This window comes from Lepus europaeus, chromosome 3 (genome assembly GCF_033115175.1).
Source record: "Lepus europaeus isolate LE1 chromosome 3, mLepTim1.pri, whole genome shotgun sequence".
Lineage (NCBI taxonomy): Eukaryota > Metazoa > Chordata > Mammalia > Lagomorpha > Leporidae > Lepus > Lepus europaeus.
In genome coordinates this window covers 83,634,460-83,654,612 of record NC_084829.1, presented here as the reverse complement: position 1 = coordinate 83,654,612, position 20,153 = coordinate 83,634,460, and the positions used below count along the sequence as shown (strand labels likewise).

Below are 20,153 nucleotides of genomic sequence, written 5' to 3'. Positions count from 1 at the left end.
AAGCTAGGCATCAGATGCAATGGGTGGCAGGCCTATTAATGGCTGATCTGTACAGTGATCTGCCCTCAAGGAGACCCAACAGGCCAGTCCACTGCAGTGGCTTTCAATGTGGTAAGCCTGGGCTTCAGCAGAAGTCAGCTTGTGAAGAGCCCTGGCAGCTCTGCCAAGAGTTGGATCACTGGAAATGGACCTGCCCTGGAGTCGAAGGATGCCCAGGTCAGAGCCACAGATCTTATTGGCTCTAAGCTGAAAAGCCCTTCACTCAGCCCAACTTCCAAAGTGACCACTGCAGCTGAGGGGATGGTCAAGTAGGGTCAGCAACATTGCAGGCAGAACTGTAAATTTCTTGTTAGAGATGCCACCTGCCTTTACCTGGCCAGCTCTCCTCCCAGGCCAGCCAAGTAATGAAAGTCAACAGAGTGCCTTCCCCTAGGAGGTTCACACCTCCCTTAGGATATACCCCATGTGAAGAGATAGATAGGTCTGGGCCTCTTAACTTACAAGGCCTAAAGCCCACCAGATTATTATCAAGCCCCTTCTATCAGGTTCTATTTGCCTCTCAATCAGAAAACTTAATTGTAGCTTAGATAGCACCTTTCTTAGCTCCTCTAATAATGACTCTGTCCTTTGTTCTAGGCCCTGTCTAGTGCACTTGGGCCTCATTCCTTTGTAATCATAACCTCTACTCTACCACCAATGACTCTACTCCCAACATGTGTGTACTGATGGTCCTCTTCCCCACTTAATGCTGTATAATTGTTCAAACCTGGTAAATGCCACTCTTAGGATCATTGGTTACTATCCTCACTCTGTCTTTTATGACCTTGTCTAAATATGATCAGAGTCGGCAAACTTGGAAGGCTTCCATAGCCTTGGCAACTCATGACGACAGCCTAGGATGGTTACTGGCGCCATAAACTAGAGTGTCAATTTGTTGGGTCAACAACAGGAGCCACTGTGCACTTGCTCCTCATGTGGGATCTCTGTCCTTAATGTGCTGTACATTGTGATTTAATGCTATAACTAGTACTCAAACAGTATGTTTCACTTTGTGTTTCTATGTGGGTGCAAACTGTTGAAATCTTTATACTAAATTGATCTTCTGTATATAAGGAGAATTGAAAATGAATCTTGGTGCAAATGCAAGGGGAGCGGGAGCGGGAGAGGGGAGGGTTGCGGGTGGGAGGGAAGTTATGGGGGGCGGGAAGCCATTGTAATCCATAAGCTGTACACTGGAAATTTATATTCATTAAATAAAAGTTAAAAAAAAAAAAAAAAAGATCTTAAGTTTCCAAGACAGATTTACATCACTTTGATGTGAAGTCATTTCTTCCACAAATCTCAAATCTCGGTCCAACTAAACACCTGAAAATGGACCAACGAAAGTACCCACGTGCTCCTGAGAAAGAAGGAAGAGAAAGAAAGCGGGGCAGTTTAGAATTTGACATCAGCTCAATTTAAATAGTCAGGATGACTTTTTAAAAGATTTTTTTATTTGAAAGAGTAACCGGGTCCAGGAGGGGAAAGAAGAGATTTATCTTGCTCCTGTTGGTTCATTCCCTAAATGCTTGCAATAGGTGGGGCTGGTCCAGGCTGAAGCCAGGAGCCAGGAACTCCATCTGGTTCTCCCATGTGGGTGGAAGAGACCCAATTACTTAGGCCATCATGGCTGCTTTCCCAGGTACATTCGTCAGAAGCTGGAACAGAAGGGAGAACCCAGGACTCAAAACCGGCACTCTGATATAGCGTGCTGCTGTTCCAAGTGGCAGCTTAACCTGTGGCAGCAACCTACTCACTAGTAAGTACAATCCAATTAGTGTTCTAAAAGGTGACGCCATTGAATTAGAGTCCCTTTCTCTTGGAAAGGGTGACTGTTCCAAATATCTTTGCATTCATTACCACTAATCCTGTCCAAATTGTGTATTGAGTGATCAAGTAAAATTATACTTAAGAATAATTAGGCCTGCACCGCGGCTCAATAGGCTAATCCTCCGCCTGTGGCGCTGGCACACCGGGTTCTATTCCAGGTCGGGGCGCTGGATTCTGTCCCAGTTGCCCCTCTTCCAGGCCAGCTCTCTGCTATGGACCGGGAGTGCAGTGGAGGATGGCCCAAGTGCTTGGGCCCTGCACCCCTTGGGAGACCAGGAGAAGCACCTGGCTCCTGGCTTTGGATCAGCGTGGTGCACCAGCTGTAGTGCGCCGGCCGTGGCTGCCATCGGAGGGTGAACCAATGGCCAAAGGAAGACCTTTCTCTCTGTCTCTCTCTCTCACTGTCCACTCTGCCTGTCAAAAAAATTAAAAAAAAAAAAGAAGAAGAATTAGTGGTTTTCATGCATCTGGTATGCCCAAAACAACTATAAATCCTAGGAAACATACAATAATGAGCACATGAAGGCACTGGACAGGAAACAAAGGCAGATTCTGTAAGGTTAATATCTGAGCCGAAAGAATGATACGATGAGAGTTTCCAAGACATTACGGATTTTAGAAGAGTAGATTCCAGTCATGCTGAGGAAGGTGATTGAAATTCTTACAGAGACTTTCAGTCCTATTGTCCAGAAAACAAATTTCAGAGCAGCCAGAGACACTGGAAACAGAGTGGACTTGCAGAAAGAAGAGATCTAGAGAGGTAGGAAAAAAGACATTCTTTGTGTAAACTCTGCCTAAATCTCAGGCTGATGGCTGTCCCCTGAATTACATTGTGAATGGTAGACTAAAGATGGATATTTAAGGATTAAAAAAAAAATTACACTAAGATTTGGGCTGTATTTCAAGAGACAGAATTTGCAGTTTTAATTAAATCAATTGACTTGTAGAACATAAAGAGACAATACTCATCAAAAGACTAACAGAATTCAGAGTCTCTACAATTGATATTCACCATATCAGGCTGCAATATAAAAAGTTCTTGACAAAGAGCAATAAAATCTAGGCCATTAAAAAAAAAGACAATGGGACTGGCCATGATGTTAAAAATAACATTAATTTGCCAGCGCCACAGCTCACTAGGTTAATCCTCTGCCTGCGACGCCAGCACCCGGGTTCTAGTCCCGGTTGGGGTGCCGGATTCTGTCCAGGTTGCTCCTCTTCCAGTCCAGCTCTCTGCTATGGCCCAGGAGTGCAGTGGAGGATGGCCCAAGTGCTTGGGCCCTGCACCCACATGGGAGACCAGGAGGAAGCACCTGGCTCCTGGCTTCGGATAGGCGCAGCGCCAGCCGTAGTGGCCATTTGTGGGGGTGAACCAACGGAAGGAAGACCTTTCTCTCTGTCTCTCTCTCTCTCACTGTCTAACTCTGTCTGTCAAAAAAAAAACATGAATTTTAAGTAGCTATTAAAACTGTACTCAATGATGTGGTAGAAAGTATGCTGCAATATTCAAAGAGACAAAAAATTTTAAACAGAGAAACAAAAGTTTTAAGAAAGGCCAAAGCTGGGGCTGACATTGAGAAGCAGTGTTTAAAGCCTGCATCTGTGATGCTGGCAGCCCAGAAGGGTGCTGGTTGGTATTCTGGCTGCTCCACTTCCCATTCAGCTCCCTGCTTTTGTGCCTGGGTAAGCAGCGGAAGATGACCCAATTCCTTGAGCCCCTGCACTCACTAGATGGAGTTTCGGTCTCCCGGCTTCTGCCTGGCCTAGCCCCAGCCTTTGTGGACATTTTGGGAGAATACTGATGGATGGACAAATCTCCCTTTCTCTCTCTCTCTTTCAACTCTGCCTTTCAAATAAATAAATAAGTCTTTTAAAAAAGAGAACACACTGAAAGTTTCAAAATTGAAATATAGAATATCTGAATAAGAATATTCATTGTATCATCTTAACAGCAGAATAGAGATGACAGAAGAAAAGTTAGTAAATTTGGTGATAAATCACAAGAAAGATTAGTGGCAAGAACATTTAGTTGCTTACAGAACTTACTTTGACCTCACATTACCAAGCCATGACTCAAAAATACTAAATGAAATGAGGTGGGTGTTTGGTGCAGTTAAGATGCTGCTTGGGACACCTGTGAGAGCTTGAGTTCGAGTCCTGGTTATGCTTCTGATTCTAGCTTCCTGCTAATACACAACCTGGGAAGCATCAGATGATGGCTCAAGTCATGGGATCCCTACCACCCTTGTGGGAGATCTGGATTGAGTTCAGGGCTCCTGGCTTCGACCTGGACCAGCCCCAGCTATTGTCACATTTGGGGAGTATACCAGTTGCCATGATATGTTCCTGAAATCAAAGCTTTTTCCAATTAAAGTCACTTATAATATTTCATTTTTATCTCTTGCAAGATTTTTATGATAATGAATATCCAGATTATAATAATGCCTGAAATGTATTGAGCATTGATATCCTAGACAATTTACTTGGATTTACATCATATACTTCTCAAATCAATCTTAAGAATAATAATTGCTTTCACATTATTTGTATAGATGAAGAAACTGTAATGTTACCTTAGTCCCATGGCACATAGATTGCCAACGGTATTGTCAGTATCCCTGAAGCCAAAACTCTGTGCTTAGCCTTGATATTATATTACCTCCTTAATTATTATCCATTTTGAAATCAGATCAGTTAGAGTGGCAATAATGAGACTCTATCTCCTTAAGTGCAAGTACAAGTGAATTCAATACTTAATTCACTTAAGTACAAGTGAATTAAAGCTGTGTTCTTAATTATAAATGGTTTTACCATTTGCCAGTTATTTAAATTTAATCTATTCAAGTGCTTTCCAAAAACTAAGCATTTAATGAAGTGTGACTGATGACTATTAAAGTACTCCTCTTCATAATGTTTATACATTGCTGTGTGAACCCTGCTCAGGATAAACAGAGATTGTTAAACACTATCATCAGCAGGTCATCTGCCATATTTTTTTGTCTGATTTAATGGATACAAAATACATTAATTAGGATGATTAATCTATGGCATATTTTGGAAATACAAAGTAACTATTAAGTACTTCATGTTTTATTGACTTTTAATAAACGTATGTAATGGGACCTTTATGTGCTATTATAAAAATAATTCCGAGACCACTTGCGGTTATCCACTTAAACACAGTTTTGCTTTCAAGGCAGGGGGAAGCATTTGGCCTAGCAATTAAATTGTCCATGTTCTTTTCAGCTTCTGATTCCAGGTTCCTGTTAATGTGGATCCTGGAAAGTAAGCAGTAATGGCTCAAGTGACTAGAGTTCTGCTACTCATGTGAAAGAGCATTGTGTGCATTTTTTGGAGTGTACCAGTGCATAGGTTCTCTCTCTCTCTCTCTCTCTCTCTCTATATATATATATATATATATATATATATATATATCCAACTTCCTGACCAGTTTCAAATGTTACCATCAGCTATTACAAACCTTTTGTCTTACCCACTCTTTCCATTTCCCTTATCTTTCATTTTATATTTATCTTTCCAACTAGAATATAATAACTACAGATTAGGGATATTTGTTTTACCAACAGATAAATCCAAAGATCCTAGAACAGTATGTGACATGTAGTGGGTGCACAACATATATTTGTTGTTAAGATGATTTTAGAACATTACCTTAGGAAAAAAATACAGAATATAAAATATCAGTCTCTGTCCATCTTTTCTGATAAAAAAGCATATAAATAAATTAATTTTATCTAATCAATATTCCAAATGGCAATGAATATTATAAATATAATTCCAGGATATAATAATAGCAGGCAAAAGGTAACTTGTCAAGTTTAGGGACTCCGGCTCCACTCTGGGAGGCTCATGTTTTTCCCATATACTTGAGAAATTCTGGTAGTCCAGACCTATCATTAGGGTATTATTATTTCTGGGTTTGCTTGTGAAGGTATTTCCATAAGAGTTTGGTGTTTGAAGCAATAGCTGAATAAGGAAGATCTGCCCTGATCCAATGTGGCTTCCACTCTGTTAGTACCATTAATCCATGATTTTCAGACTTAATTGTTTGGACGAGCTCAGGAGCCATATCCTAGTTAAACCATAGAAACTATGAATTTTTTTAAGCAACAAAATACACTTCCAATAAAGAAAACAACTAATTATATGACCTTAGGGAGCTTAAATTTCAGACGTATTTCATATTATACTGTGTAGGAAAATTCTGCCAAAGGCAGAAGGCATTTTGAAACTGAAGAAAGGAGCAGAAAAATCCAGGATTATGCAGAGTAATTTTTTAGGGACTTAGACACAGTTGCATAGTCTGAGGTGGCAGCAAGCAGATCCTCATGCCATGAGGCAGCAGAAAAAGGATTATTTAAGACAAAGATCACCCATGGGTAACTGGAAGGCACTTGGAGTTTTTCAAGAAATACTAGCATTCCAGATGTCAGATGAGAGACATTCCAAATGTCAGGTAAGAGCAGCAGTTCATCTTAATGGCTTTGTATATCAAAAGGGGCTTTTGATGACTGTCAGTGTCACCCAAAGATCAAGATAATAGTTACAACCAAAATGGGCATGGGCATGTCAGGCCAGTCCCTGCATGTACTATCTGTTTTTTGGAAGTATTTAGTTCTTTAAGGAAAATCTGTATCTTTGTGTAAGATTCAATAATCTCAGTCAGTATTAATGTACATAGTAATACTCCTATGTATGTGGTGGTTAGTATGAAGAGGTCTGTATGTATATGTATGGGTAAATTATTGGTTGGAAATAAACAGATTGATGGAAAATATCAAATGGCTAGTATATCTTGGACCTCAGAATGGGAAATAATTTACTGGATGACTCAGTCAAGACACTTAGGACTTAAAATTTTATTAACAGTAAATAAAAATATTTGTATGAAAATGGATGATAGCAAAATATTTAATGACTGATAGAGTCACTAAGTTAAATTGAATGGCACTTGTCAGTCAGGATGCATACCAGTTTCAGGGTGTTCGCCTTATATCCACCTGACTGTCCATCCCAGGTACTTAAAAAACAAGAAAAATCCTGAGGTTTATTGATCCTTCACTTCAATAATGAATAAAAGAATGGTGGGGCAATAACATTTTCAACAAGAAACACCCAAGACAGTTTCAGTGAACATGTCCATTTATTAGCAATCAGGCTCAAGCTTTTATAGGGCAGGCAAAGGGGAGAAATAGCATGGGATAATAACAGCAATTCTGTTGAGCAGAGGGGGTGGTGATGCTAAAGCCCTTTACCAATTGTCTTATAGGTCACATAGCTCCTAGAGCTGTCTTACACAACTTGCCCACATACAGGAGTTGTTTAACTGATGGTTACAAGGCTCCTCAGCAGGAATTGGAGGTGGAGAAAATGTGCCTGGGGTCCCTGCCACTTGCCAGCAGTCAGGTCATATGTGGGTCTCAATGTGCTGAGTCTTCAACCAGGGTTTTTCCCGGGTGGCATGGTATGCCATACCCTGTGGAATCTCTGCATAGGCTAGGTAGGCAGTTTTCCAGCCAGGCATAGGATCACCCACACCCTTGTGTGCAAACTTTGTCTTAGTCTGTTTTGTGCTGTTATAACACCATAGAGGGGTAATATATAAAGAATGAAAATTTACTTTTTCATGGTTCTGTAGTCTGGGAAACCCAAGATCCAGGTGCTAATGGGCTTGGTGTCCAGTTAGGGCCTGCTCTCTGCTTTCCAGATGGCAGAAGACTGGAAGCGCATGAACACATTTCTAAGAGCCCTTTTTGTAGGCATTAATCCTCATGACTCAAACACCTCCTGTTAGTCCCATCTCCCAATTCTCTTAATTGGATACCAAGTTCCAGCATTAATCTTGCAGTGGGCAAACACATTCATACTGTAGCAGATCTGAATTAAGATGAAAAAGGAAACAAGAGCATTAGAGAGTGTTCCAAAACTCAGGGGAAAGAATCTTCAGGTGACAGGTTGCTGTGCCAAGATATTGTGATTTTGGACTATGGTGGATTTGACTGCTTGGACTATGGAAGGTTTATCTTAGTGAGGTTTCTGAGGCAATAGTTTTGTGATTCTTTTGAAATGTCTCTGAGGCCCCCACTTTGAAAATGGCAAGACAATATGGAAGTTGGAAAGTCCAAGTAATCATAACTGGAAAGAACAGAATCTAGCAGCTGGTAAAGGCTATTAGATATTAGAGTAACATGTTCATTTGGCAACTAAAGACAAATAGGAAACAAGAGAAGTTCTTTATTTGCTGGCAGTCACTGAGTAACAGGCTGTACATTTCCAGCCACTCTGAGAAAGATGAACCCTGCCAACACCATAGTAGAGCATGCCAGATGGTAAGTAGCCACCAGGGAAAAGAGAATTACAACTGAACAGCCAACACCCCATTTGTTGAAAGACACCTTTTAGATACTCAAATCCACTTGCCAATGCAAGGAACAGAGGAAGCATTAGACACTATTACTGAAAGCACTGATCTTCACTTAGCCTGACATAGGATAACGAAAAGGACTCAGAATTTTTTCAGACTTGATTTTCCTAACTGTGTATTTAATTATGTTGTAAGTAAAAACAAACATGGAAATTCAAATAATGAAATATGTTTTAAATTTGGATTTTTTGAATTGAGTACCCATAGAAGCATGTTTAAACACAATGTGGTTTTTCTTGTGAGGTGTTTTACGTAGAGTTTGAGATTAGACATATTTAATGCAGGAGAATGGATGAGTATAGTTTTTTTTTAAAAGTTCAACCATTTTCACAGTTTATTTTTTCATATTAATGTAATATTAATGCAAAGAGAGCAGATTCAATGTATTTCACAGATACAATTTTAAGAATATAATGATATTCCCACCTTCCCTACACATTTTCTCCCAGTCTCCCTCCTTTCCTCCTCCTTTCTTTCCTTGATTCCCCCTTCCTCCCTTGCTTCTTTCCTTCCTTCCATCTTTGTCTCTTTCTTTTCTTTTTTAGTTTTTGAGATAACATATTTTTAGTCAGCATTACAGTCAAGGGCTTAATGCTCCACTAAATAAAGAGATCAACAAGTAAAAAGACAGTAATTCAGCTGTAATATAGATAAGGATTATAAATAATAATTAAATGTAAAAATGACCATTTTACCCATATACATTTTTAAATAATCACAGATAATTAAAACTATGGTAGTATAAATTTTTTTTTTTTTTTGGACAGGCAGAGTTAGTGAGAGAGAGAGAGAGACAGAGAGAAAGGTCTTCCTTCCGTTGGTTCACCCCCCAATTAGCCACTATGGCTGGCGCGCTGTGCCGATCCAAGGCCAGGAGCCAGGTGCTTCCTCCTGGTCTCCCACGGCGGTGCAGGAGCCCAAGCACTTGGGCCAAACTCCACTACCTTCCTGGGCCACAGCAGAGAGCTGGACTGGAAAAGAGCAGCCGGTACAGAAACAGCGCCCCAACCAGGACTAGAACCCGGGATACTGGTGCTGCAGCGGTAGTATAACATTCTTAAAAAGTGGTTTGACAAAGAAATGAAACAAGATTTGACAAAAATGTATTTGAACAATATTGATACAAGCAGGCATTTTTATGCTTCTGTTTTTTGATTTTTTTTTAAATTTTAGATCCAAGAGATAAACAAGAACATGTTACTTTTCTGTGTTTGCTTTATTTCAGTATGCATGATGTCTTCCAGTTGCATCCATTTTGATGCAAATGGTAAAATTTCATTCTTTTTATAGCTAGGTAATATTTTATTGTGTGTATGCATATATAACTAGATATAGATATATACATGTATATTGTATTTTCTCTATCCGTTCATCTGATGATGTAAAATTTATTTGATTCCATATTTTGATTATTGTGAACAATGTTTCTATAAACATGGTGGTGCAAGTTTCTCTTTGATACAACGTGTTCATTTCTTTTGGGTCTATACCCAGGACTGGAATTTCAGGATCATATGACAAGTGTATATCTAGTTTTTTGAAGAAATCTGCATACTGCTTTCCATATTGGCTGCACTAATTTACATTTCCATCAACAATATATAAATATTCTTCTTTGTCCTTGTCCTTATCAGTATTTGTTACTCTTTTTTTGGGTAATAACCATTCTGACAGGAGTGAGGTGATTTTTTTTAACTTTTATTTAATAAATATAAATTTTCAAAGTACAGCTTTTGGATTACAGTGGCTTCCCTGCGCCCCCATGACCTCCCTCCCACCCACAACCCTCCAATCTCCTGCTCCCTCTCCCATCCCATTCACATCAAGATTCATTTTCAATTATCTTTATATACAGAATGCCAGTTTAGTTTATACTAAGTAAAGATTTCAGCAGTTTGCACCCATACAGAAACACAAAGTAGAAAGTACTGTTTGAGTACTAGTTATACCGTTAATTCACATAGTACAACACATTAAGGACAGAGATCCTACATGGGGAGTAAATGCACAGTGACTCCTGTTGTTGATTTAACAATTGACACTCTTATTCAAGACATCAGTAATCATCCGAGGCTCTTGTCATGAGTTGCCAAGGCTATGGAAGTCTTCTGAGTTCACCAACTCTGATCTTATTTAGACAAGGCCATAGTCAAAGTGGAAGTTCTCTCCTCCCTTCAAAGAAAGGTACCTCCTTCTTTCATGACCCGTTCTTTCCACTGGGATCTCACTCACAGAGATCTTTCATTTAGCATTTAGGGTTTGTTTGTTTTTTTTTTTTTTTTTTTTTTTTGCCATAGTGTTTTGGCTTTCCATGCCTGAAGTACTCTCATGGGCTTTTCAGCCGGATCCGAATGCCTTAAGGGCTGATTCTAAGGCCAGAGTGCTATGTGATTCTGATTTGCATTTCCTTGATGGCTACGGATGTTGAGCATATTTTTTTTCATTTATTTGTTGGTCATTTGGATTTCTTCTGTTGAGAACTGTCTATTGAGAACCTATGCTCATTTCTTAACTGGATTGATTGTTTATTTTTGTTGATTTTTTTGAGTCACTGATATAATTTGGATATTAATCCTTCTTAAGACTGTAGCTTGAAACCATTTTTCCCATTCTGTTGTATTTTTTCTTCACTCTATTGATAATTTCCTTTAGCGTGGAGAAGTTCTGAGTTTCAATAAATCCACTTGTTTAATTTTACTTTAGTTGGAATTTCTTTGGGGGGGTCTTATTAAGATGTCATCACATGTACCAATGTTTTAGAGTGTTTGCCCTTCATTTTCTTTGGGCAACTTCATGGTTTCAGGTCTTAAATTTAGGTCTTTGATCCATATTGAGCTGATTTTTATGTATAGTGGAAGGTATGGATTTAACTTCATTCTTCTGCATATATGAACATCCAGTTTTACCAGCACCATTTATTGAAAAAATATCCTTAACAATGTATGTTCTGGACACTTGTCAAAAATCAGTTGGTTGTATGTATGTATTTCTATTCAGTTCCAATGATCTATGTGTTGGTTTTTAACCCAGTATCACACTGTTTTAATTACTATTGCTTAGTAGTATGCTTTTAAGTCAGATATTATGCTAGCTTCAGATTTTTTTTCACTCTGGGTCTTTTGTGATTTGATATGAATTTTAGGATTGATGCTGAAATTCTTATGGAGAAGCAAGAGAACTCGAATAGTTAAAGCAATCTTGTACAAAAAAAAACAAAGCTGGAGGCATCAAAATACCAGATTTCAGGACATTCTACAGGGCAGTTGTAATCAAAACAGCATGGTACTGATACAGAAACAGATGGATAGACCAATGGAACAGAATAGAAACACCAGAAATCAACCCAAACATCTACAGCCAACTTATATTTGATCAAGGATCTAAAATCAATTCCTGGAGCAAGGACAGTCTATTCAATAAATGGTGCTGGGAAAACTCGATTTCCACGTGTAGAATCATGAAGCAAGACCCCTACCTTACACCTTACACAAAAATCCACTCAACATGGAATAAAGACTTAAATCTACAACCCGACACCATCAAATTATGAGAGAACATTGGAGAAACCCTGCAAGATATTGGCACCGGCAAAGACTTCTTGGAAAAGATCCCGGAGGCACAGGCAGTCAAAGCCAAAATTAAAATTTGGGATTGCATCAAATTGAGAAGTTTCTGTACTTCAAAAGAAACAGTCAGGAGAGTGAATAGGCAACTGACAGAATGGGAAAAGATATTTGCAAACTATGCAACAGATAAAGGGTTAATAACCAGAATCTACAAAGAGATCAAGAAACTCCACAACAACAAAACACACAACCCACTCAAGAGATGGGCCAAGGGCCTCAAAAGACATTTTTCAAAAGAGGAAATCCAAATGGCCAACAGGCACATGAAAAAATGTTCAAGATCACTAGGAATCAGGGAAACACAAATCAAAACCACAATGAGGTTTCACCTCACCCCCCTTAGAAAGGCTCACATACAGATCTACCAAAAACAGATGCTGGCGAGGATGTGGGGAAAAAGGGACACTAACCCACTGTTGGTGGAAATGCAAACTGGTTAAGCCACTATAGAAGTCAGTCTGGAGATTCCTCAGAAACCTGAATATAACCCTACCATACAACCCAACCATCCAATTCCTTGGAGTGTACCCAAAGGAAATTAAATTGGCAAACAAAAAAGCTGTCTGCACATTAATGTTTATTGCAGCTCAATTCACAATAGCTAAGACCTGGAATCAACCTAAATGCCCATCAACAGTAGACTAGATAAAGAAATTATGGGATATGTACTCTATAGAATACAGCAGTAAAAAAACAATGAAATCCAATCATTTGCAACAAAATAGAGGAATCTGGAAGACATCATGCTGAATGAAATAAGCCAGTCCCAAAGGGACAAATATTATATGTTCTCCCTGATCGGTGACAACTGAGTCACTGTGCACTTTTTACTCATGTAGCATCTCTGTCCTTAATGTGCTGTACATTGTGATTTAATGCTATAACTAGTAGTCAAACAGTATGTTTCACTTTGTGTTTCTGTGTGAGTGCAAACTGTTGAAATCTTTACTTAATATATACTAAACTGATCTTCTGTATATAAAGAGAATTGAAAATGAATCTTGATGTGAATGGAAGGGGAAAGGGACCAGGAGAGGGGAGGGTTGCAAGTGGGAGGGAGGTTATGGAGGGGGGAAACCATTGTAATCCATGAGCTGTACTTTGGAAATTTATATTTATTAAATAAAAGTTTAAAAATATTGATTCTTCCAATTTATGAGCTAGGACTATCTTTCAGTTTGTGTGTATGTGTGTGCTCCTGCTGATTTCTTCCATCAATGTTATAATTTTCATTGTAGAGATATTTCACTTATTTAGTTAGATTTATTACTTAATATTTGGTATATTTGTGGCTTTTGTGAATGACATTTTCCCCTGATTTCTCTTTCAGTGAATTCATGTTTAGCATTTTAAAAATCCACCATATTTTGTATGTTAATTTTGTAACATGAAATTTTATTGAATTTATCCATCAGTTCTAATAGCTATTTAGATCTTTCAGTGAATTCATGTTTAGCATTTTAAAAATCCACCGTATTTTGTATGTTATTTTTGTAACATGAAAGTTTATTGAATTTATCCATCAGTTCTAATAGCTATTTAGGGTTTTCCATGTATAGCATCGTATTATTGCAAAAACAGATATTTTTAATTCCTTTTTTCCAATTTTAATGCCTTTTATTTCTTTCTTCTCCCTAATTGCTCTTGCTAATACTTTCAGTACTATGTTGAATCAGAGTCGTGAGAGTGTACATCCTTGTCTTGTTCCAGAACTGAGGGGAAGTGCTTTCAACTTTGCCCCATTCAGTGTGATAGTGACTGTTGATTTGTGATATACAGCCTTCACAGATTTGAGGTATGTATCTTCTACACCTAATTTGCAGAGCATTTTTATTACAAAGGGGTGTTGAATCTTATCACATTGTCTCTCCACATCTATTGAGATGACAATATGCTTTTTGGTTTTTCATTCTGTTGATGTAATTTATGGTGTTCATTGATTTGCAAATGTTGAACCCTCCTTGGATCTCTTGGATAAATCCCACTTAATTCTAATGTATGATCTTTTTGATGTGGTTTTGGAGTCAGTTTTCTAGTATTTTGTTAAGACTCTTTGCATGTATTTGAATCAAGGATATAGGTCTATAGTTTTCTTTTTGTGTTGTGTCTTTCGTTTTGGTATGAGTGATGCTGTCCTCATAAAAAGTTTTGTGGAGTTCCAGCCTGTTCAATATTTTGGGATAGTTTGAAAATATAGGATTTACTTCCTCTTTGAATGTTTTGTAGAATTCAGTAGTAAAGCCATCAGGTCTTGCACTTTCACTTTTTGGAAGATATTTAGTTTCATTTCTTATTATAAGTCTGTTTAAATGATCTATATTTTGTGATTTAATATTGTTATATGTATCCAAGAATTTATCCTTTTTTTGGAATTTCCAGTTTCTTATGATAATTTATATTTCAATGGAATTGGTAATATTTTTCATCTTATTTTAGTTGAGTTATTTATTTTTGTTGGTCTGGCTAAACATTCATCTATTTTGTTTATCTTCTAAAAATCAGCTTTTTATTTTGTTGAGTTTTTTTAGTTTAATTTCATTTGTTTCTGCTCTGATTCTTATTATTTCTTGCCTCCTCTTTCTGATTTGGGGCTAAGTTTATTCTTATTTTTCTATGTCGTTGAGATGCATAATTAGATCATTTATTTGCTACATTTCTCTTTTTTAAATGTAAGCACTTATCGCTATAATCTTCCTTCTAAGAGGAAAAGCCACAATAGGATTTTTTTCACCTCTTTCTGCTGCTGCCCCCAAACTGAGAATGTCATCCTGGGTTTGAGGAAATTAAAAAAAAAAAAAAAAATCTTCCTTCTAAATACTGCTTTCATTGTTCCCCACAGGTTTTGATATGTTGTATTTTCATTTATTTTAAAAAAGCTTTTGATTTCCTTTTTTAATTTCTTCAATGACCCATTGATCATTCAGTGGCATGTTATTTATTTTCCAAGTATTTATGAGTCTGAGAAGATACATTATATGATTTCAATCTTTTTATTTGCTGACACCTGGTTTGTGGCCCAATATGTGTTCTGGAAAATGTTTCATTGCTGATTAGAAGATTGTGTATTCTGTAGCTGTTCAATGCAATGTCCTGTAAATGTCTGTTAGGTCCATATGCTCAATAGCATGTTTCAATTCTGATGTACCTTCATTGATTTTCTGTCTGGATGATGTGTCCATTGTTAAGAGTGTAGTGTTGAAATCAACTACTATTATTGTATTGAAGTCTTGTCTCCTTTTCAGTTTAAAAATATTATGTGTGTGTGTGTGTGTGATTTTGTGTTGGGTACATGTATGTGATTTTGTGTTAGATACACATATATTTATGATTGTTACATCTTCTTGCTGAAATAAACCTTTTATTAAAATATAAGGCCTTGTTTCCTTTTACAGTTTTTGACTTAAAGTTTGTTTTATCTGATACAAGGGTAACTACTCCTGCTCATTTTTGGTTTCCATTCTAGTTTGTTACTTTTAGTCTACATGTATCTTTATCTGTGAAGTGAGTTTCTTGTTGGCAGCATATAGTGAGGTCTTGTTTTTTATCCATTCAACCAATCTAAGTCTTTTGGCTCTTGAATTTAATCCATTTACTTTTAGAGTTAGTATTGATAGATAAGAACTAACATTTGTCATTTTGTCAATTGGATACTGATTTTACCTACTCTTTTAGTGAATTTGGTACTGTTATATATTTTCATGGTGTTTACTTCTAATACAGCACTGCCTTCAGAAATTCTTGTAAGGCTGGTCTGGTGGTGGTAAATTCTCTCAGCTTTTGCTTATCTGGAAAATACTTTATTTCTCCTTCACTTCCAAATAATAGCTTCACTGGATATATTATTATTATTATTATTTAGACAGGCAGAGTTAGACAGTGTGAGAGAGAGAGACAGAGAGAAAGGTCTTCCTTCCGTTGGTTCACCCTCCAAATGGCTGCTATGGCTGGCACGCTGTGCTGATCTGAAGCCTGGAGCCAGGTGCTTCCTTCTGGTCTCCCATGCGGGTGCAGGGCCCAAGCATTTGGGCCATCCTCCACTGCCTTCCTGGGCCACAGCAGAGAGCTGGACTGGATGAGGAGCAGCCAGGATAAAACCGGCGCTCCAGCTGGGACTAGAATCCTGGTGCTGGCGTTGCAGGCGGAGGATTAGCCTAGTGAGTTGTGGTGCCGGCCTGGATATAATATTATTTTAAAACATTGAATATATCATCCCATTCTCTTCAGGCCCATAGGATTTCTGCTGGGTAATCTGATGTTAGCCTTATTGGTTTTCCTAAATATGGACCTTGATAATTCTCTTACTTTAGAATTCTCCCCCTTGTACTTAACTTTTGACAATTTGACAATATGCCTTGGACAATTTTGGTTGATTCTCCTTGGGGTCTTTTGAGCTTCCTGTTTCTGGATGTTCATATCTCTTTCAAGACCTGGAAATTTTTCAGCCATTAGTTCATTTAACAGGTTCTCAATGCCTTTATCCTTCTGTTCTCCTTCAGGAATACCCGTAAGATGATTATTTTGTCACTTAATGATATCCCAAATTTCACATAGATCTTCTTCATTCTTTTTTTTTTAAGATTTATTTATTTACTTAAAAGTCAGAGTTACACAAACAGAGAAGGAGAGGCAGAGAGAGAGAGAGAGAGAGAGAGAGAGGTCTTCCATCCGCTGGTTCACTCCCCAATTGGCTGCAATGGCTGGAGCTGCGCCAATCCGAAGCCAGGAGTCAGCAGCTTCTCCTGGGTCTCCCACATGGGTACAGGGGACCAAGGACTTGGGCCATCTTCTACTGCTTTCCCAGACCATAGCAGAGAGATGGATTGGAAGTGGAGCAGCCGGGTCTCAAACAAGCGCCCATATGGGATGCCGGCACTGCAAGCAGGGCTTTACCTGCTATGCAACAGCACCAACCCCTTCTTCATTCGTTTTAATTCTTATGTCTATTTTCGTCATATTGGATTATTTCAAAAGTCTTTTCAAAGTCAGAAATGCTTTCCTCTACTTGGTCTATTCTACTGTTGAAGCTCTCAATTGTATTTTCTATTTTACTGATTGAAGATTTTAACTCCAAAATTTCTATTTCATTTTTCTTAATGATTTCTATTTCCTTAGTAATATTTTCATTCATGTCATTCATTGATTTCCTCATTACTTTTTTCTATTTGTGTTCTGTTGCATTGCTTTGAGTTTCCTTACAATCATTATTTTTAACCTACTTCTAGTATTTCATAGACTTCCTTCAGTTCAGCTTTTGCAGGTGTCATGCTGTCTTGCTTTTTCATGTTTCCTGTGTCCCTACATTGATGTCTCTGCATTTGGTATAATAGCCCCTTTTTCTTTATGGGAGAGGTTTTTTTGGAAAAGAATTTATAGTTCAGAAAAAAATGTAGGATTTTACTTGATTTGTTTCTTTGGCTTTGGTTCTAGGTGAGCCCAGATGTGTAGCCTTCGAGTGATTTATTTTGCTTTAATCAATGTCAGTGGTGTCTACAAGTAACACAGTGGTCTAGTCTGTTGCAGTTCATGGAGCTAGAAGTGTGACTTTGAGAAGAATGGTATACATCTTCAGTCCGCAGAGAGTTTGGGATTAGTTACACTGGGGATTGTGATAGCCAGGGTCTTGTTGCTGGTATTAAGGGGGACAGAGGGGACTGGGACTGTCTTCTTGTCCCAGTGGCAATCGTTGTGATTCTAGGACTGTGTGATGTAACTTCCTCAGGCCTTGCTAGGAGAATGCAGCTAGTGATGTAGCTCATAACACCAACAGCTCTAGTCCAGGGACTGGGGAATGTGAACTGAACCCTGCTCTAGTCCCATAGGGTGACTATATTGTGTACAGGAGATTTTCCTTGGGCAGTTATAGGTTTAGAGAGGTTGAATGCAGGTAAGTTCTTCCCTAGTTCCACCAGGAGATTTCCAGTATATTTGAAATTAGAACTCATTGTTACATTCCTGGTATTGCATGGTATAGTGAGGTCATTACCCATATCTCCCAGTGTGGGAGCAGATTTTAAAAATATATTATTATTTATTTGAAGGAAAGAGTTACACAGAGAGAGAGGGAGGGAAGGAGAGAGACAGGAAAAGAGAGACAGAGAGAGATAGAGAGAGAGAGAGATCCTCCATCTGCTGGATCACTCCCAGATGGCCACAATGACTGGGGCTGGGGCAGGCCAAAACCAAGATCCTAGAGCTTCATTCCGATCTTCCAAGTGGGTGCTGGGGCCCGAGGATTTGGGCCTTCCTCCCCTGCCTTTCCAGGCACATTAGCAAAGATATATGGATCTGAAGTGGAGCAGCCAGGGCTTGAACTGGCATCCATATCGAATGGTGGCATTGCAGACAGTGGCTTAACCTGCTGCCCCCAAATGCCTGCTCCTGGGAGCAGATTTTTCACAGGCTGTTGCTTGTGTGAGCCCATAGAAGCTAAGGGAACCCCATCCAGTCTCATATTGAGTGAGAGCAGCTCTGGGGCTAATGTCCTTATACTCACAGTTTGAGGATGCACCCTGCCCCATAATTTGCCCTGGCTCTGACTCTGATCACTTCTGGTATCAGTGTGCACAGATTTGTTGTGTAGCATTTCACAGCCAAGTTCAGTGCTCTGTGTGGGTGGGGCAGGGGAGTGAGGCAATGTGGTTTTCCTTCTCAGAGCCCAGCAGGTGCTCAGACCCCAGTTAGCACTACAGGCTAAAGTTACATTCAGACACTGACTCTGGACATCCTCCCTCAGCTAAAGCTGTGGATGGAAGAGCATGATTTCTTAGCTGCAAACAGAGTAGACACACAAAACTACATTTTTATCTTCCATCAATGAGAAGTAGCATTTTGGTCAATAGGATCTTTCTCCTGATCTTTTCCCTCAGTTTCTGAGGGATTCATTCTGTTCTCCCAATGGACGAAGAGGAGGATTTCTACTTTTCCTCCCTGAAGTCCTATTCTATTTTTGACCTGGCTTCACAGTCTTGCCTTATCTAATATCACATATCTTTTTCCTGATACATTCTGTCTGATTTCTATTCCTTCTCTCTGGAGAATTTATTTCAGAACCTGCCAGGTTTTCTCAGATCTTTCACTTTATTCAAAGTTCTTTTTGTCATCTTATTTGAAGTGACATTCTGCACCCTTCCACTTATACAGATGTCCAGTCTCAAGTTTACAATTATTAAACATCTCATATCTCAGATAGACTTGAATAAAAAACAGAAGAGGGGATGCACACTTACAAGCCAAGAGACTTTTACTGACACTTTCATGGCATAGTCTCTATGTCACAAATGATAGTAGTATTTATTTGAAAGTAGATGTATGCTGGTAAATATTTAATAGCTGATCCTCCATAGTGGGGTGGGGGGGGGGGACTGTAAGCACATCAGGACAGACACTTGTGGGAGCTGCTTACATGATCCTGAGTGTCACTGCCGCCTTAAATTTTGTGCTTAGGACACTCCAGTCCCTGATGCGCACATGTATGTATGTAAGTTTATTATAGATTTAACTTACATAAAGAACATATAACCCACAATTTCTACATATTAATAAATTTAAATAAAGCACACAATTTCAAGTTTTGCCCAAGCAAGATGAGTAATTCTAGGTATCTGCTGTACCACATTGTACCTGTTGTCAATAATAATGTGTGGTACACTTGAAAAATTGTTACAAGAGTAGATTGCATGTTACGTATTCTCACTACAATCAGACTAATTTAAATTAAATTATTTTTTAAAAATGATGCTTTCCCACAACATTTCAATATACAAGAAATCAAAAAGGAAGTCAGAGGCATGTGGGTGAGCAGCTGTGTCAGTTTTGGGTGAAAGCATGTAACTATTTCTGGTCAATGAGTTCCAACTGGTAGCAATCTGTGTTGGTTCTAGAATAAGTCACCAATGATTATGAGATGGTGCCCATTTGGTCACTTTGCATTTCCGAGTGAAAAAAAAAAGAAGTATAGATTCTGCGAACAAATGCTATTTGGAATCATTTTAAAACTAGCAAAACTAGTTAGTATAGATATAGTTGATATAAATACTATAATTCATAATAAAAATCTTATGATCAACCCTTTGCTGATACCTTTGGAAAGAAATACGCAAATATAATTTAACAAAATTGTCTTTACATGACAGTGTTAAAACTCTATGAGTTATAAAGAGGTGACCAAAACACTTGGTTGACACTTATTTTCTCGGCATAATTACTTATTGTGC

At 38.5% G+C, this 20,153-nt stretch overlaps 1 protein-coding gene across 1 annotated transcript in view; it reads right to left on the bottom strand.

Moving 5' to 3' along the window:
• LOC133756589 (ubiquitin-conjugating enzyme E2 E2-like) overlaps positions 1–20,153 on the bottom strand; it is a 126,784-nt gene that overhangs the window by 49,002 nt on the left and 57,629 nt on the right. Inside the window, exon 2 of the mRNA XM_062187229.1 lies at positions 16,243–16,430. Coding sequence (XP_062043213.1) covers positions 16,243–16,430 — 188 coding nt within the window. The remainder of the gene's footprint in view (positions 1–16,242; positions 16,431–20,153) is intronic.